Raw genomic sequence first — 17657 nt, 5'->3', positions numbered from 1 at the left:
GAAAATGGCCAGAGAGGCTCCCCCAGCAGCACAGACGCTCCTGCTGCCAAATCACAGGAGAGAGCGTCGGCCTCTTGTGTTTGGAAGAGCCTTATTGCCTCACATGGAGATGGAAAAGATTCAAGCAATGCAGGGTGGAATTTAAATAAGAGAGGCTCCTAGAAAAGGATGGCCCTGGACACCATCAATCCCTGTGAGAGCCCTGCAGGGTGAAAAGCAATTAGGACAGAAAGGTACCTAAACACAGAGGTTGCTAAATTCTCTCAAATCTCTCTCTGCCCCAGGAGAGAAGCCAACCAGGATGTCCCTGACTCCATCACCCTGGGCCCAAACGAACTCATTTTATTCCATTGGTGGAAGCTCTAAACCTGCCCCAATTTATTGTCCCAGTGCTGGTGCTTTCCAACTAGGGAAAAGCGCCAGCTTTGTCCCATTATTTGGTGGATTCCTCAAGTCAGATGAATATCCGTGCAGGTTCAGGATGCTGGCTGGCCTCGACTGTTCAGCTGCACTAATGGGTCAAGTCCCACCTATCCGCTCTCCTGATGTGAAACTCAAAAATAAGTTTTTCATGAGAACAGCAGACCAGGGCAGGGCAGGGTTGACTCAGCCAGTGCCCTGCCACAGCCAGTAAATAGATGGTTAAGGAAAAAAAATGCAGAAAATGGCAAGTATCTAAACAGAAAAGAAAAGGGTAAGTTATCCAGCAATCCCACCCCTGAGGGTGGCCCTGTTCACTGACAGCTAGACCTAGAAAATCCCCTGCCCGCAGCAAGCTCCCAGCAGAACTACCCACAGCCACGTTTGAGCAGTACTTCCTAAAAAAACAAGCAAGTTATTTTAACCTTTTGTTGCTCTTCATCTGTGGAAGAGTCATCGGATGCCTGAGGGGAGTTTCCAGAGCTGTTCCTCCGAGCATCTGCACCCACGTCTGCAGCTGGGGGCACTTCCAGCGCGGGCACCCTGGGGACCCCGTTCCTGCCACTCCCTTGCTCCTCTGTCCTGGAGTGGGAGCAGGTGCGTGACCTGCTCTCCTGAGAAAGCTCCACGAATTTCTCCAAAGCGCTGAAGAAATCAATCCTGTCTGTGCTGAGGTCTGTCACTTCGGGCTGGGCGTTCTGCTGGAGACTCAGGGAGTTCTGGTTTGGGGACTGGGGGAAGTCTTTTAAGCACGAAGTGAATTCTTCCATGGGGACCAAGTGCACGTTCATATCGGGTTTGAGGGCATCTTTTTCTAGGTCGTCCACCGTCAAATCCGGGAACTCCATTATTTCCAAGGGGCGCTGGAGCTGCATTAAGGCCTCGGAAGCATGGCAGTTATCAGTGGGGACAGAATCCACGCAGCACCCTGCCGTACAGCCGTTGATGTTGTTGAGGTTCAGCTTGTCCTCCATCTGCTCAGCGTGGAAGTCTCTACACGTGAACTCCAGGTGGATCCTCCTCTCCTTCACGCACGTCTCCTCGATCATGTTGGCATCCTCTGGGAGCTGCTGCTCCCTGTCCAGCTCGGCTGAGTAGATGGGAGACATGGGCTGCTGGTTGTCGTTGGTTTTGGCCTCCGAGATCTGGTCGGCCGAGCTGGTGATCTCCTTTTTGTTCAGCTCCAGCCCAGCCTTGCAGATGGGCTCGTGATGGTCTGAGAGGTCGCTGTCCGAGTGCGAGCGCCACAGCTTGTTATGGCGCTGTTTGCTGTGGGAAAGAAGAGCAGAGGAAACACTGAGCTGTGTTTTCACATACCAGGGCCAGACCCACCTTGTTCTAAGAGGATGCAGCCTACGTGAAAAGCCGTGACAAACACCAGAGTCATCAACCACAAGTGCAGCTGAACCTAAACATCCCAGGGCCAAACCTGCTGCTGGAGAGGTTGATCCAACACCACGCCGCTTTCCAGCCCCTAAATTCCACCGCACTGTTCTGCTCCACACACACACGTACTCCCCAGCAGTGTTTTTATCAGTGTACTCAATCAATTGCAGCATTTAATTGACTACAGAATCTGGTTCTCAGCCAACACATGCTTCTCCACTTGCTAGCAGGTAAGCACTGGCCAGATGGGACAGGGTCCCTGGTCTTGGATGGTGGCACTGAAGCCCCATTTCCTTGTGGCTCCCTCTTTGAGTAACTTCAGTGGTCAATCCCCAGGCCCTGGTAACCAGACAGGGCTCTGTGCGTGTGTACGTGTGTGAGTGAGACAGGAAAACACAGAAGACATCCTCTACAGTCAACAAGCGGCCCCAAACACCACCTGCTTTTCCACAGGAAGGAAGGTCAAAAGTTCTCCAGCTCTTGGAAAGCCCCTTTAGAAAGGTCTGAGCAGTCACAAAGCACTGCACCAGCTTCGTTATTCCCACCTGCCAAAACCAACCAGCCCATGTTCTGGGCTTACAGAGAGCAAAGGAGGCAACTTCTCGCCATGAAACCACACCAGCTGGCCACATCTGCTAGGGCTTTGCAGAGTGACCACGGCCACAGGGCTGTGCTTCCACTGCTTGCCCCTAGGAGGAGAGCAGATACCACAAAAAGTCCTCGAATCTGCAGGAGACTTGGCCAAAGCTCCCTCGTCCCCTGCTAAGCATGAGCAGGCGCTCCCAGACACATCCACGGGCTGCAATAAGTTAATTAACAGAGGCTACTGAGCTAATTATAATGCAGCAATTTAGTTGTGGGTGCCCAACAGCTAAGGAAAATGATCCGTCATGGATTTAGCTGCCTAGCCCCATAAACCAGCTGCAGCCTTCCCGTGTGGCACAGGGCAGACCCAGGTCCTTTCAGAGAAGAGGAAGGTCTGGATGCTGCAGGGCACTGCTGCGGGGTGTAGGTGCTCCATCCTTCATGGGTTTTGGAGCAAAGGAGGACACCAGCACCAGAACTGGGCTTGTCCATGAAGGAGGCTCCTGCTGAGGCTCCATACAGGATGGCAAGGATTGCCCGTGCCTCTGCTTGGGTGACCTGGGGAGAATTGCTGATGTTTTCTGAGCTTCAGCGGTGCTTCAAGCCTTTCCTAACACCCTCCTCAGATTCTGTCCACCAGAGCTGCACCAGCTTACAGGTCCAGTCCTGCCCACAGCTCAGCTGGGGCACTTCCAGCCCTGCTGCTTCAGCGCTCAGCTGTGCCCGTGGTTTGAAAGTCAAAATTGCCTCTGTGCAAGGACAAACCAAACGTGCTTAGCACAGCCCTGACCTGCGATCAGAACAGATGTCAGCCAGCCCCGGGTAGGTGCCTTGCATCCTGTTAGCTTGTCACCTCACGCTTCCTCCAGCCTTATAGCCTGCGAGAGGTGCTAAAAACAGGTCCAAGAACCAGAGCCCATGGCCCTTCCTGGAGCCCACAGGCACTCTTGGCCTTCTCAGGATGGGGAAAACAGCTCATGGATGTGCTAGCACCGAGCCTGGAGCTTCTTGTGGCAACCCCACACCGCAGCCAGGTCTCCAGGCCCCCACATAAAGCCACTGCTGCTGGGTCACAAATTGCACAAGGACGAGCAATGCCAAGCACTCTTTTGCTGCAACTCACCCATAACTAATCAAAGAAACAGGGCTAACTTCTCTGTCACTATCACTGGAGGGAGGGGATGGTTTAACCAGCCCCAGGAAGTACAGCTGTTCCAAAGCCCAGCACACGTGTTGTTGTGCAGGCAGGGGGGTTTTCGTTTTACAGCTGGAAAACATATCCCAGTTGCTGTAAGCCCAGCACAAAACTGTAACCAGATAGTGTGAGCACATGGCTGCCCTCCCAAACCTTCCCTCTGAAATCCGAGCAGTCACATGAGCGTGAATCCGATGGTTTCTTGTTTTTTGTTTTTACCTGGCTTGGAATACCACGGGAATAAACAAGGCAGCCAGAGGGCAACGCTAAATAACAGCCAAGAAAGGGGAGAAAAAGCAGTTAGAGCCGAGAAAGGAACCGCATAAAGGAGGACCGTTTCTGCAGCACGGAGGCTATTCCTTGCTTCAGTGAAGCTTCATTTACTGCAGGCTTTTTAGCCCTCCACGCACAGATGTTAATGCAGTGTTCCTGCATTTTTTAAAGCCTCACGAGTAACTGTGTTCATATGGGGACGTGCAGAGTAGGTCAGGAGCTGTGGCGTGCTCAAGTGGGAGGGGAGCCACACACCACGCAAATGTTGGCAGCGAGAAAGATTTACCTCCTGAGGAAAAAAAAAATACTGAAAGAGACAGGAGAAAAAAACATCCTTAACCAGAATGTTTGTACAGGGTGGCTTTGTACGTGTGCCACCAGCTCGCAGGCTGACAGATTACCCGAAGTGATTGCAGGGCTTGAAGATGTGGTACGCCGGCTGCTGCCAGCCTAGGGCTCTTCGCAGGTGCTCACCAACCTGTGAGGGTTGCACAGGACGTCGGTGTGCTTTTCCCATCTGAAAAGCTTCTTTTTGTCCATCCAGTGCACCCCAGAGAGATCTAATTTCCTAGCCTGCCGGCGCTATGTAGCACACCACAGCGGTCAGGTCACCTCTAGCTCAGAGTTAAGCACTGACCTTTATTCACTGGTACCAGCAGTGGCATCACATGAGGCAGCCAAGGCAGGTGTGGTATTTGTCTCAAATGGTTTCCTCAGTGCAGGAGAGCAGCATTTCTTAAAATATCTATTTGACTGTGACCTATCCTGAGAATCCTGCTTTTTCAGGTAGAAAGAGTCACTGTGGCAGCCAATGTTTGGGGAGCGGGGATGAGGAAGGCAGGCATGGGAAGAGGTGGAGGACAAAGATCCTGTGGGTGCACCTGAACAGGGAATAAATGAGCTGGGAAATGCCCTCAGGTTGCTTGTCTGTGCTGAGAGAGAAAGAGGACGCATACTGCAGTGATAGGAGGAAGTCACACCAGGGGTTTGGTGTAAAAACCAGGAATCCAGACCTGGCCCAACAGCAGAGATGACAAGAAGGCTGGAAGCAGGTGGATGGAGAAATCCTGAGCACAGAAAGGGAAGGGAGGTCTTTGCAAGTGGATAGGAAAGACCAAAGGGTCAAAAGCAAGATGAGGACAGAGATGAGTGTCCTGGGTGTCCTGAAGATAGCACGTGGGTACCTGAGCTGCTGTGAAGAACAGCAAAGGGCAGGCACATTTCAACCGCACTAAGGTGTGAAATACTTGGGTCAAAACATGCACAGAGCCACCTCCTGTGGCAGGAAGGGCACAGCTTGGGTAAGTTCTGCTTGAAATTGCTCCCCTGCAAGGCACACCAGGATCCCAAACAAAATACTGTACTCTGGTGAAACACGGAGTATCACTACCTCCTTCCAGCTGATCACGTGGAGGCATTGCTTAACAGAGCTTACAAGCAGATTTCTCAGAAACTTGCAATATTTATGTCTTTTTGCTAATCAGGTGATAGGTTCGGGGTTACAACACACTTGCCCATACCCAGGCCCAGCTCCAGACCAGCCTCAGGACTCCATGCAGGAATAAACACTGCTGTTGCAATGCACAGAACATCCTGTCCCCTCCCCTAACACCAACACTCACCAAAGGGATCTAAATAAAACCGCACCAGCTGCTGAGGAGGGGCATGTTCAACAGGGAACTGTAAGGCTGAGATGGAGACAAAGCGACTTCCCTGCCAAGTGATGTTACAAGCAACGGGGACATCGTTTATCTCTGCTGGAGCCTGCACAGATCTGAATGCTGCACTCAGATAGCAGTTCACGGGATGCTACTCTCCAAAAATAAAAACAAAAACAAACCAACCACCAACCCTAGAAGCCAAACAGGCTCCTAAAAGCTCTTTATTACACCCATTTTCCCAAGCTCAGCTGAGATAACCCAGGCAAACAGAGCACTATCTTCCCTCAGATAACCACGACCTTACTTAACGCAGCAATGAAAGTCCTAATTAAAATAACAGAGTCAATCATTTAAGTGTTATGACTTAAAATGGGTAAATCTGGGTCACTCCTTCTGCTCACCTGGCCAGCAGGATGCCTTGGTATTCCTCCAGCTGCCGCATGAAGCTGGGGTTGGGCTTGGTGACGGTGCGCCGCTCCTTCACGTAGTCGTAGGCCCTGTCCAGGTTCCAGCCGTACTCCTTCATGGCGTAGGCGATGACCGTGGATGCCGAGCGGCTCACTCCCATCTTGCAGTGCACCAGGCACTTTGAACCATTTTTCCTAGAGCAAGAGAAAGGCAAAGAGTCATTAAGCAGAAAACACAGCCTCTGAGAAGCTTAAGAGCACAGCGACTTCTCTCCCTGAGCACTACCAAACATGTTTTCCACACTGTGGCCTCGCTTGTAGCCTCTTGGATGTGATCTGGTAATCCAATTTACAAACTGGAGCAAGACACACAAAGAAAGTGAAGAACAAGACCTTAATATTCTTAACAGGTTTTGTTACAAGAGTTCTTCCAAAGCTTTTATCACAACGTGGACAAACATCAGTTGTTATGAAAACTGCTGAAGACTAACACAGCATCCCTGCACTACTGACAACACACTGGGTTTGGCAGCTGGCTAGACAAAACCAACACTGCTATGGTCTGGTGTAAGAAACCCTGCCTAGCCCCCTCCCAGACCTCTCTCCCTATTGAGAGAGATTTCTCTCATTGAAAGGAAAGCAAACAGAGCCTTTGGAGCACGATGAGCAGCCGCTCTGCCTGGGGGAGGCTGGCCCAGGTAGTGCCCAAAAGGGCAGCCAGCACCCAGCTCCAAGGAATTCAGAAGTGTTTCTCAGCCATGAAATCGGAGGAGGGAGGTTAGCGGGCCCTTATCTGTCTGCTCCATGCACTGGGCAGCGCTGGCGCAGAGCAGGATGAGAAGATTTTCATTTGGCACCTACAATTTTCTCTTTTAAGTGCCAGTTTCTTGACTGCCAGCCACGTGAAGTACCCACAGGACAACCAGGGAGGCCACGCTCCTGGTGACCAACAAAACTCCCAAACCCCTGACTAACAAGCAGACAGTGCAAAGAAAGGGGTACGGTAATTGGTCCAACCTGGAAGATTAACAACTTCCATCACCTCACACACAGAGCTGAGGCCCAATCATTCAAGCCCCAGTGGAAAATATTCTGGGCAGAAGAACACTTGTGAGGATGACAACACTTCAAAGTCAATACTGAAGGGGAAACAGTGATGTCTTTTGAAGAAACCATCTTAAATAAAATAAATCTCTGTAACTTGCTCAAGAGAGCCATACTCAAACAAGTCAGCTTTTAAAGTCTGAGAAATTGCCAGCACCAGCTGTGGTTAAGAGAAGACAGACTGCTCTAATGGAAATAATACTTTAAAGGCAACATATGCCAATCTGCTTTCTGACCAGTTTTCCCTCAAGGAGGCTGCTGAATTAGCTGGAGGCAGCTCATATAACTGGGATGCAGTTCTTTGCAGCAAAAAGGGACTACTTCCAACATCCACTATCAGATTACTCGGCGTAACTGACAGCTCGGAGACCTATCCAGGCATTTATCCTGTAAAAGGGAAGAGTTTGCTCTGCATCACACAAGAACCCACTTCCAGACTATGGGCTTCACAGTACTACCTAACAAAGCAGGGAGCAGCTTATGTTTGTGTTCAGTTTGCAAGATTTTACTTCTTACTTTTGATAAGCCCTACTTGATTTGTTATTGCCTTTCCCTCCCACCAGCACACTGCAAATCCACTGTGCTCCTTAAGCAGCAGGTGAACTTTTAGATCTCTGCTACAGATCTCCACGATTTGCCTGGACTGCAACTGGGCAGAAAACACTCATTAGTCCTGCTTGTTTCTTTTACAAGCACCTGTAAGAATGACAATGTGTGGAAGGCAACTCCAAACACTTAGACTACAACATGAATAGGCAGGCAAGAAAGAAAAGCAGTTGAGAAAATCAGTAGGAGAATAATCAATAGTTAGTAATACATCTTCTAAATGGGTTTGTTCTGTTCTGAAGACTTACTTTGCCTTGGAGATGAATTTGTAGGTGTCATTCCAGTAAGCCAGAAGATCTGTTGCTTCTTCATCATACACCCGAATATTGTGGTACTCAAAGAGGCCCGGGAAGAAGTTATCTATTTCTCGAGTCACATTCAAAATATACCGCACCCTGCACGGAAACAGACAGCAGATAAGAATGCAGAGCGTGCAGAGCACAGTGAGTTCAGAGACATCACAGCTGCCAGATAGCAGCTTCGCCTTGCTTTGTGATTGGCAAAACTCAAAGCATTAGAAGCTGCAGTCTTGAACATATCTCCTTGGAAATGAGGACTTAGCACAAGGAAGCATTGGCTCACGCAGACAAGAGGTTTTTCTGAGCAATTCAGAGCTCAGCCCCTGATTTAGAGCTTAGCCTCTTCCTGCACAATCTGTCAGGTTGCTCTGCTTGCCCCCACCACCTCTCTGTTTTAAGTGTTCGCATCACCTGTGTCACAGGAGCTCCTGCCCAGACTGTTCAGTTAGTGTCTGGATGCTTTCTCGAAGCCCCTTTGTGAATCTTTCCCCCTGCTGCAGCAGTAACACAGAAGAGCACTGCGAGGGAGTGACATCCCTTTTCCCTAGCAGGTCTGAGATCGTTAGCAGTCAAGTGGGACCCAAGGAAACCACAGCAGACCCTTAGCTCAATAAGGGGAGTCAGTTTTGATATACTGATTCTCCATGGAGCAGTAGTAATTCAGTTCAGCAGAGTGATTAGTTTTTTTTTTTCCCCCTCAATGGATTGGCATAAATAAGCCAAACCTGTAAATAATGGTTTAATTGTGCAATCCTGGTGCTCAGACCCACCTGGTCTAGAGACAGGACACTAACCTCAGGTCTGAAAGAGAGGAAAGGCAGAAAGCAGAGGAGCCCACCAGTGCTAGGCCCAGGAGCAACAGGACTCGTTTCCTCCAGGCCCCACTCGAAGGAACAAACTCTCTTTGACACATTTTCCTTCCTGCCGCAGCCCGGAGGTCCAGACTCCAGAATGCCTCTGTAATCGTGAGGCCTCAGCCCAGAGCACCAGGCTGGAGCAAAGGGCACGGGGCCAACTCCGCAGCACCCAGCTAAGGAACTGCAGCTTGCTGCTGCTTATAGCTGTGAGATCACTGCTGGCCTCCTTCGTTTGCCAAGGGGATGTCAGTCAAGGTCAGGGAACGGGATTCTTTTACTTTAGGGTGCCTGCTTGTGGGACACAGATTTCAGAGGAAGCGAGAGCTTGTTCAGATCTGCAAACCCTTTAATGAGACTCAGGTTACACAGCAGGTAAAGGATAGAGTTTGTTGCATAGACAAGTGTTGAGGCCAAGCTCTCGCTTTTAAGCTGATGGCCTGGAGCTACTTACCCTCTGTTCTGCAAGTCTTCCAAGTTGGAGGCGTTCCATTCAGAGCCCTGCAGGGAAAACACACACAGAGACATCAGCCAGCAGGAAGGCATGGCCAGACAGCTGATGGAGGGACGGACGGTCACCAGTGAACCTGAGGAAGCTTGCAAGCCAAGTGTCAGGGAGTAGGTGTCTCTTGAGTAGAGGAACACACAGAAGGGTGGTAACCGGGCTGGTGTTCAGCCCCTTATCTCACCCCATCAACCAGACCTGTCCCGAAGCAGCAGGCAGCTCTGCAAAGCAGGAGCCCAGCACCATACCCTGGCACTTCTTGTAAACCACTGAGGAATCGACCTCAAAGATGAGACCGCTCCACCCTTTCCCTGGAGGCTGCTGACAGCTCTGCCCCACAGAAGGGAGGCTGCTGGTGTTTCAAGCCATCCAGGTGCTCTTTATACATGAAACACCCATCTCGCACATCAAAGGCAGCAGCACTGTAAGCTCGCTCGATATACACATCGCCTCCCTGAACTCAAAGCCTGTGTGAGCACAGGAACAAGCAGGCTTTACCCTGGTGAGCTAATTCTCTTCCCCAGGGCCTCCAAGCCGCTTGCTTCCTGCTCAAACACAAAGAGCTCAGCTGAGGACAAGGCCACTCAGACAACAGCTTCCTTCCAAAGTCACGGTGTGCAGGCTATCTGCTTCACAGGCGTGCTCCTGCATCAACTACAGAGCTCACAGAGAAGCCCTGAACACACACAGCCCTCATCTAGAGGTAGGCACACACCCAGGGAGGGCCGTGTTACTGTTCTGCCAGCGATCAAGGACAAGTCTGGTGTCTTCTCCTGACACAATAAACAAGATGTCTTATCCTGATGCAACAAACTAAATGCGGCTGAACTACTTCCCAAGACAAACCTTCATAATGAGGGCATCGCTCACGGGCTCAGTACAGATGGGACTCTGAATTCTGAGCAAGACAAAGGGGGCAAATGTTTCATGCCTCGATGGCCCAGATTCCAGCAGAATCTGCCTGTGGCCACAGATCTGGTCAATCCCAAAGTCCAGAGCTGCGCACAACCTGAAGGAGGACCATGGGGCTCTGTGGTGTGCTGTTCAGTACCTGCCAACAGATGTATTGTGGTTCTTGGTGTACCACACTAGCCCCCAGACGTGGTTTCATGTTGTCTCCTTCTGGCCAAGGAAGGTTCCTCCACCTGGTAGGAAGCAGCTCTGTGCCTCCCCAAGACCTCACAGCACAGCTCTGCCCTGCAGTACACACGCTGCTGAATTAAGCTGCTGCTCATCAGCACAGGGCCTGCTTGCAAACATTTTATCCCACACGTTAGCCTCAGCCCTCCTCCTTGGTGTTGCCTGCAAACTTTATTTAATGGTCTTGTTCCCATTAAACGTACTCAGAGCCAAGACTCCGGGGCCCTGCTTTGGACTGAGCTGCCTGCGCTGCCTTTGACTAGCACTGTAATCCTGTAACAAGCCTCTCTTGGGAACACCTAGTCCACAAAAACACATTACATCGGAGGTACTTGAAGTTTCCTGGCTCCACCCCACCACAATTTCTTGGGAGCACTCACATTAACATACCCCATCCCTTCTGAGCCATAGCATTAAGCTTCAGGAGGCTGGGAGAGGCCGTCTCCGTTTGGCCAGACCAGCTGGTCCAAGAGGAATGGCTTTGTTTAAAGCTGAGCCAAGTTCGCAGGCTAGGCAGCCCAACCAAACCTGCGTCCGTTCCTCCAGGGCTGGGAAATCCAGCGGAGTGCTGACTCACCAGAAGGAGGTGTAGCAATTAGACAGGCCCCAGCAGCAATGAAAGGCAACTAAGCAAGCAAAACATTAAGAGGCGAAACATTTATGTTTCCTTAAGCGACTGATCTCCAGGATTCTTGGTTCAACTCCTCCGCTCCCCCTGGATCGCATGAACTCAGAACTTTCCATGCTGTAAAAGTGTCGTTCCACCTGAATTTTACACAGCCTGTGCCAACTGCTCCCCTCCCTCTTTGCTGTAGCTGTGTCCTTCCCAAGAACTTGATGTGTGGGTACCCTGGCCAGCTGAAGCTACAAAATTAGTCTTACGTCAGTGGAAACAGCGCTGAGAAGTGAAAATTGAAGACTTTTTTTTTCCATTTCACCCTCTAGTGACAGGGACTACAGATTGGCTGGTATTTGGTAAAACTTAGCACAGCCAAGCAGTGCTCAACAGCCCTAGTGTTTTGTGTCTTGCTTAACATTACGTGACCTCAGGACCAGCCACCCTCTTCCTTTGGAGATCCCTGAAGTTCCTCCAAAGCCCTGCTTCAACCACGACGTGGTGAGAAGGGCTAGGTGTGCTCACAGCTGGAGCTCTGTGGAACTTGCTGTCAGACTTACCAAAAAGACGTGATCAAATATCTGTGTGGGGCTGTCCATCTGCCCGAGGATCACTATCATTTCATTGTCTATGAACTCTTTGAACTCCCGCAGGTTGCACACCATCTGCATCTCCAGCTCAGTGCGTATCTGGGTGGGGAGGAAGAACACAAGGAAACCACGTGAAATTTTCTCTTTTGGTCTTTTCTCACGGCCAAAAGAGCTCTCTACTTTGTGCAACAGTGCCTCCGGTGCTGCTCCCTCACCACTCACCTCTTTTGATGTGATGTTCTCCAAATCTTTCTGCATCATGATCTCCCTTAACTTGGTCTTTATTAGCCGTTCCGTGCGTTCCCGCTCAGTCGGGCTATCACAAGAGAGAAACAGAGTCAACAGGAAGGGAAATGAACCAAACTTATGGCACTTTTAAAACTGGCGTTGTTCAGCCTGGATGCCCCACAGAGTCTCAGATACTCCTGCTACTTTCCCCAAGCACATCCTCAGCTGAAAGGAATTCAGGTGACTGTAAAGCCCGGTTTACATTCCCAGTTGTATATGAAAGAGACCAACTGAACACTCCTAATCCATTGTAGTCATCCAGAGACCCTCTGGTATTTGGTAAAATTTAAATTGGGAAGGCTGCATTATACTCTCTGGAGCAATATCTGAGCCTCTCCCTACCTTTCTTGGAAAGGTAACAGCTCCAGAGTTCCTTACATGGAGAGAAGAGGGCAGCTAAGCCTCTGTGCATTCCTCCAGCCTCTGCTGCCAGGGGCCTTATCACCAGCTGCAAAAATAGCCTGCCTAACACCAGGGGAAGTTGCAACAGAGCAGCAGCACAGAGCTGCCTGACCCATCACCATCTCAGAAGGGGCCCAGCGGTAACATCTCCCACCACCTTTCTGTTCCTCTGGAAGGCTGCCAGGATGGCGACCGCACAGACACTTCTGCTTTACAAGTGCCCAACTGGTGGGTCACAAATAAACCCCATCAAAGTTCCTGGTGCCTTTAACCTCAAGCATTACTCCAGGAATCGATTAAGAGAATGCTGCCCAGGTGTCCCCAGGAGATAATTCAATTCCTGCCACCGGGGAAAGGATGGGCTACCTAAAATACATATATATATGAAAAGCTACGAGAGTATTAATCTGACACCCTGCCAAAACTTCTCAGCCGCCCTCCTCATACATTAAAAAACAATCAAGTGTGAAGACCTGTTCACAGCTGAATAACTGCGTTAGCATTGTTATTCACTCACTGAACTCCAACAAAATGAAATCTCTGAGAGCATAAATCAGCCAATGGCACCGTTACACTGGGAAAGCAGCTGGGGCTTGTGAAGTCATTTCTTCTCCTAAAAACCAGGCAACTAAGCCCTCATACTTGGCAACACATCTGGACACAGAGTACTTTGAGGTTAAATGGTATCAGTACCATCAGCAATTACTAATTACAGAGGTTGTAACCCTTGAATATTGACAGCCTATAAATTCTGCCTTTCCAAACTGACTACGCATCTACGTCAGCCACTGTTTTAGACCATACATCACCAGACATCCAAGCATTTAGCTGGAGACAGCTTGGGACCTCCAGACAGCCCAGTTCTGCACTTAAAGAGCTCCTCAGAGCCAAGAAAACTGGCACTGCTCTTTGTCTTCATTCTCTAGTGTATCAGATGGATGCTGAAGAGGATGCCTCCGAGCTCACAGACTCACAGGTCCCTACCTAAAGGCTTCACACCAAAACGAACCGTGTAAGGAAAAAAGACCATGTTGTTCCAAACATGTGCTGAGACATGCTTCAGTGTAAGAGCAAAGTCCAGAGAAACCTGTTCCTTCCAGACAGCACCAGGCCTGGAAACCAGAGGACAAAACTAGCAAACAGGAAGGTCCAGGCAGCAGATTGCACCACACCTATCTCTACTGCAGTAACACAGCACTTACCTTGTAAAGATACGAGAGCCTAAAGCCCAAGGTAAACAAACAAAATGAAAACAGAGGCTGGAGGAGACGGAAGGGAGCCCCAAGAGGGCAAAACTTCCAGCACCGGTGTTTACCTAACCAGGTCCGTTTATTACCTTGAACAGGAAATCTCTCCTCATTAGTACCTAATTAAGAGCAAAGTCTGTGGAACCAGGACTCCTTTTCTGGAGACTGCACTGCTCAAAAGCCAAACACCTCCGCTCAATGGAGCAGGACCGACTTACACATCTGTGAAGAGGGCAGGCGAGTCGGGCCGGTGGGACTGCACATCTTGCATGGCATTCCACTCGTTGACCGACGACTGGTCGGAGTTGATGTGGCTCTCATAGTAACTGACCCACGTGAGGAAGAGGCTCCCCGGGTAGTAATTGTTGCTTCGCGCCACTTCACAAGCCTTGTGTAAACTCTGCAGAGCAGACCTAGGAAGGGGAAAAATACTTGCAGGATTATTATTTCTTCCTCAGGCTGGCACTGAGCACAAAGCAGCTGCCAAATCCCGGGTGCTGCTCGCGACCCAGTGGGTACAAAGTCCAGTGCTACCTGGGCAGGGGCTGTCCTGCAAGGATCACCACACTGCAAGAGCCTGCTGCCTTAACTGAAGACACACTCCTCTTGCCCAGATTAGAGCAAAGATACCCAAAATTCAGAGGGCAGAGGCATCTGTGTCACTGGCTCCAAAACCAACTGCCTAAGTTGTGAGTATGATGCACAGAAATTGTGTCCCATACGGGTGCTCTGACTGATCCTGCTGTGCTGTCACCTCTCCACATGCAGGGCAGGGACATCCAGGAACGAGACAGAGAGCTGCACACCCCAGGGTTTAGGGCTTGACTTCACTGAGGTGTTTGGGTGTCTGCCCTCCCTCACTGCATGAGGGATGTTAGAAGTTTCTTCAGCTGCTGCTGGGAAACAAATCCCTCTCCCCTATTTTTAGCTTGTTTTAAATCTTTGACTGTGATCAGAAGAATCCAGGTCAAAATCACTGGGGTGACACAGTAGCATGACACCCTGACGGGGGATGTATTTCTGCAATGCAAAGAAGCTTGAGCCAGAAATACTTTAATGGCCACTACATTCTTACATGAACCACCCTAAAAGGAAAGAAAAATGCAGGCAGCTTCTCTTTCCTTCTTGCTATCACAATGTACATGTCTCACATGTACAGAGACTCCTAAAATACGTACAGAGTGTATTTCCTTATTTACGTCAAATAAAATATTTCAAATGCATGCTTGCATTAATAGAAAATTCTGCTTTGGAGAGCTTCAAAGCAGCAGCCCTTTGCAAAGAAAATTGCCCTATTCCCTCCTGCCCCCAGCTGCGATGAAGGCGCGGCTCCAGCAATGTTATGAGCTCGCTGCTGCCTACCAGCACTTGCAGGCTTTTCTTTTTTCCTTTGGCATCAAACTTCCTTCCCTGTCCCTGACGGAGACTGCTGGCTGTTGAGCAGGTCTCAGGATACCCGTAACGCAAAGCAGCACCTGCTTTTTAAGAGCCCGAGAAGCCAAAACACCTTGGAAAAAGGATCACTGGGACAGATTACAGTAAGTGCTTACCACATCGCCTGTACAGACACTGGCTTGAATATGTGAACCCTGTTATCTGTTGATACGCTGAACCCACTGGAGAGAAGAAAAAAGGCACAGTAAAAACGTGTTCCAAAAGTAGGTTTTCAGTTAACAACAGAGTTTGTAGCACGCTAGAACAGCAAAGGACTAGCCCTATGTGCACACTGCTGAGTTCAGCTAGCAAACAGATCAAAATAGCAGGCTAAAAGCTCTAAAGTGACTTTTTTTTTTTTTAAAACGGCTGCTGTTCAGGAACAAAACTAAGACAGGGGCACAGTGCTGGGCTGTGCTGATTACCTTGGCAACACAAATTCAGTGCCACAGCTGGGAGCAACAGAGTGCAGCTAAAGTGATCCTGGGGCAGCTACCAAGGAAAGAAAAGTCATTCCAAGCGCTGCGCCGGACAGCCTTTGTGACTGGCACAAACAGGAGCCTGCAAGTCAGGCGTCTGCTTGGCAGAGACACATCATTCTTACTTCATGTTCAGCAGAGCGCTGCCTGCTGCAAGCACGGTGGAGGAACACATAATAGGATCCCTTTAAGAAGCTTTCACTACACACCCACTCAGCAGCAAAAGCTCCTTTACTCCAGCTTAAACACACACATGAGCCACTGTCTCGGTGCGTGTTTATTCACAGGGAAGTCAATTATGGGTGTTCCCTGTGACAGCCGCTGTGATTTAGGGGCTTTAAGTCTACCAACCTGGGACAGGTCAGCAGCAGGAAGCCTGCTAGACCTGCTCGGGCCCTGACATCATTTGAGGTCTCCTCCATACCCCATACTGCATCACTAAGACCCTCTGCTACCGACCCAGAAGGTACAAAGGACACTCACCCGTCCCCATCCAGGTGGATCAAGGTGTCACTCCACAGCGGCAGCACCAAACCCATTGTACAAGTGCTACTGCAATGAGAGAGAGGAGGTCAGGGCATCTATGACAGAACCATGCAATTATCCAGATCTCACAGCAATGGTTGCAGACGTTTGCATTCATTAGGAAAAAATAAATAAAACAGATCCCACGGTTGCTTCAGGAACAGAGTCAGTGTTGTTTTCTACAGGTGTCTGGCAGGGATTATCAACCAGATACAAGGTACAGCAGTGCTCTTTCAATGAAGCTTAAAGGGTTAACATAAACCCAGGGGAAAAGCAAACAGGATTCAGAAGCAGCAAGCTCCACACAGGTCAGAGGAGGCTCTCAGTGTTGGGTCAACTCAAGGCTTTCTTTACACATTAATTTAGCTCAGGCTCAAGTGGGAAGTGGTTTGGTTCTCGCTCTGATTTTGCGATCCCCAGCTTTGTTTTCTTGTTTGCCCCTCGGCCACAGGTGCTGGGAACTGGGACCAGTGTGGTGTAGTAGTAGGGTGACTCCCTCCCGCACCTACAGGCTGAGCACAGCCACCTCTTGGTGATCCTACTCCTCTCTTGGCTGCTTTGACCTCTTTGCCCTCATGGTCACCTGCTTTCTGCAAGGCTGACCAACAGGCCAATTTCAAAGCAGAAATCAAGTGATAGAAAAAGGCATGGGCAGAGGAACCCCAACACAACCTGCAGCAGGCTGTCAAACAAAAAAGCGCAGTCTTAAAGCTGCAAAATTGGTCCATAATCAAGGCAGCATCTTGGAGAAGAGTCAGAGCCACTCGCCTCCTGTTCTTAGGCTTTGCTCTAGCTGCTCTCAGATTTCCACCAGCCCTAACAGCCCCCATTGGTCCCTACAGCTCGCGAAAAGTAGGGGAAGAGGGCAAGACGTGAGGCTTCGGAGGGTCAGCAGGCACGAAGCCCTGTAAACGCGCACGCCTCGGAGCGACCGGTGCCCAGCACAAGGAGACACTGCGGCACGCAGCTATTTCTGTTGACAACATGAGATGAGCTCATGGAAAGATGTGTTTTTAAAAGGCTTCCCAAGGTGGCCGGGGTATTTTTAGTGATACTGTTCAGCAACCGCTTATCAGAGACCATAGCAACAAGTCTATATTGAGTTATAAATACCGAGTGGGCTAGGGGAGGGAGGATCAGACTGACCATCCACAACCTCAGTAACTCTAGGAGAAAGCTGAAACAACCCCGCTGTGTTATTAAAGCCCGGATGCCAGTGAGCTCTCAGCTATCAAAGGTGGCTGTGCTGGTGTATCACAGCCAACAGCAGGTTCCAGGCTCACAGCAACCTGTGCAAGGACAAGTTATTCTTACACTACCCCGAGAGCATCTCTGAGCTGCAGCTGTGCACACACGCACAGGCAGGGACCCGGGAGCCAGCGGCAGCATCGGGCTGCTCTCCCTTTTCAGCAGGCATCCCTTGAGCTGAGCATCCCAATCAAGCCGCTCGAAACTAAGCGTGGTGGCTGTTGTGCTCAGCAGGCTGCTGGGAAGGTCATTTCATGGCCAAATAGTTCCAAAAGGTTTCTAGTGACCCTGCTAACTGCCTGAAAGTAATTTCTACCAACTGCGGTCATCAGCAAGATTCACTTCCATGTCTAAAATCAGAGCTAGAAAAAAAGTGCCTGTACAAAAGCTTCC

At 50.0% G+C, this 17657-nt stretch overlaps 1 protein-coding gene across 3 annotated transcripts in view; it reads right to left on the bottom strand.

Moving 5' to 3' along the window:
- SSH2 (slingshot protein phosphatase 2) overlaps positions 1–17657 on the bottom strand; it is an 89452-nt gene that overhangs the window by 6127 nt on the left and 65668 nt on the right. For all 3 annotated transcript variants that reach the window (XM_038165645.2, XM_027471810.3, XM_038165644.2), the window contains 9 exons: positions 15975–16043; positions 15129–15194; positions 13797–13991; positions 11864–11957; positions 11612–11740; positions 9245–9291; positions 7886–8032; positions 5922–6122; positions 846–1689 (listed from right to left, as the gene is read on the bottom strand). In XM_038165645.2, the coding sequence (XP_038021573.2) occupies positions 846–1689; positions 5922–6122; positions 7886–8032; positions 9245–9291; positions 11612–11740; positions 11864–11957; positions 13797–13991; positions 15129–15194; positions 15975–16043 (1792 nt within the window). The remainder of the gene's footprint in view (positions 1–845; positions 1690–5921; positions 6123–7885; positions 8033–9244; positions 9292–11611; positions 11741–11863; positions 11958–13796; positions 13992–15128; positions 15195–15974; positions 16044–17657) is intronic.

The sequence above is a fragment of the Anas platyrhynchos genome, chromosome 20 (genome assembly GCF_047663525.1).
Source record: "Anas platyrhynchos isolate ZD024472 breed Pekin duck chromosome 20, IASCAAS_PekinDuck_T2T, whole genome shotgun sequence".
NCBI lineage: Eukaryota > Metazoa > Chordata > Aves > Anseriformes > Anatidae > Anas > Anas platyrhynchos.
The sequence above is the reverse complement of the archived record's forward strand: the minus strand, read 5'-3'. Positions and strand labels throughout refer to the sequence as shown.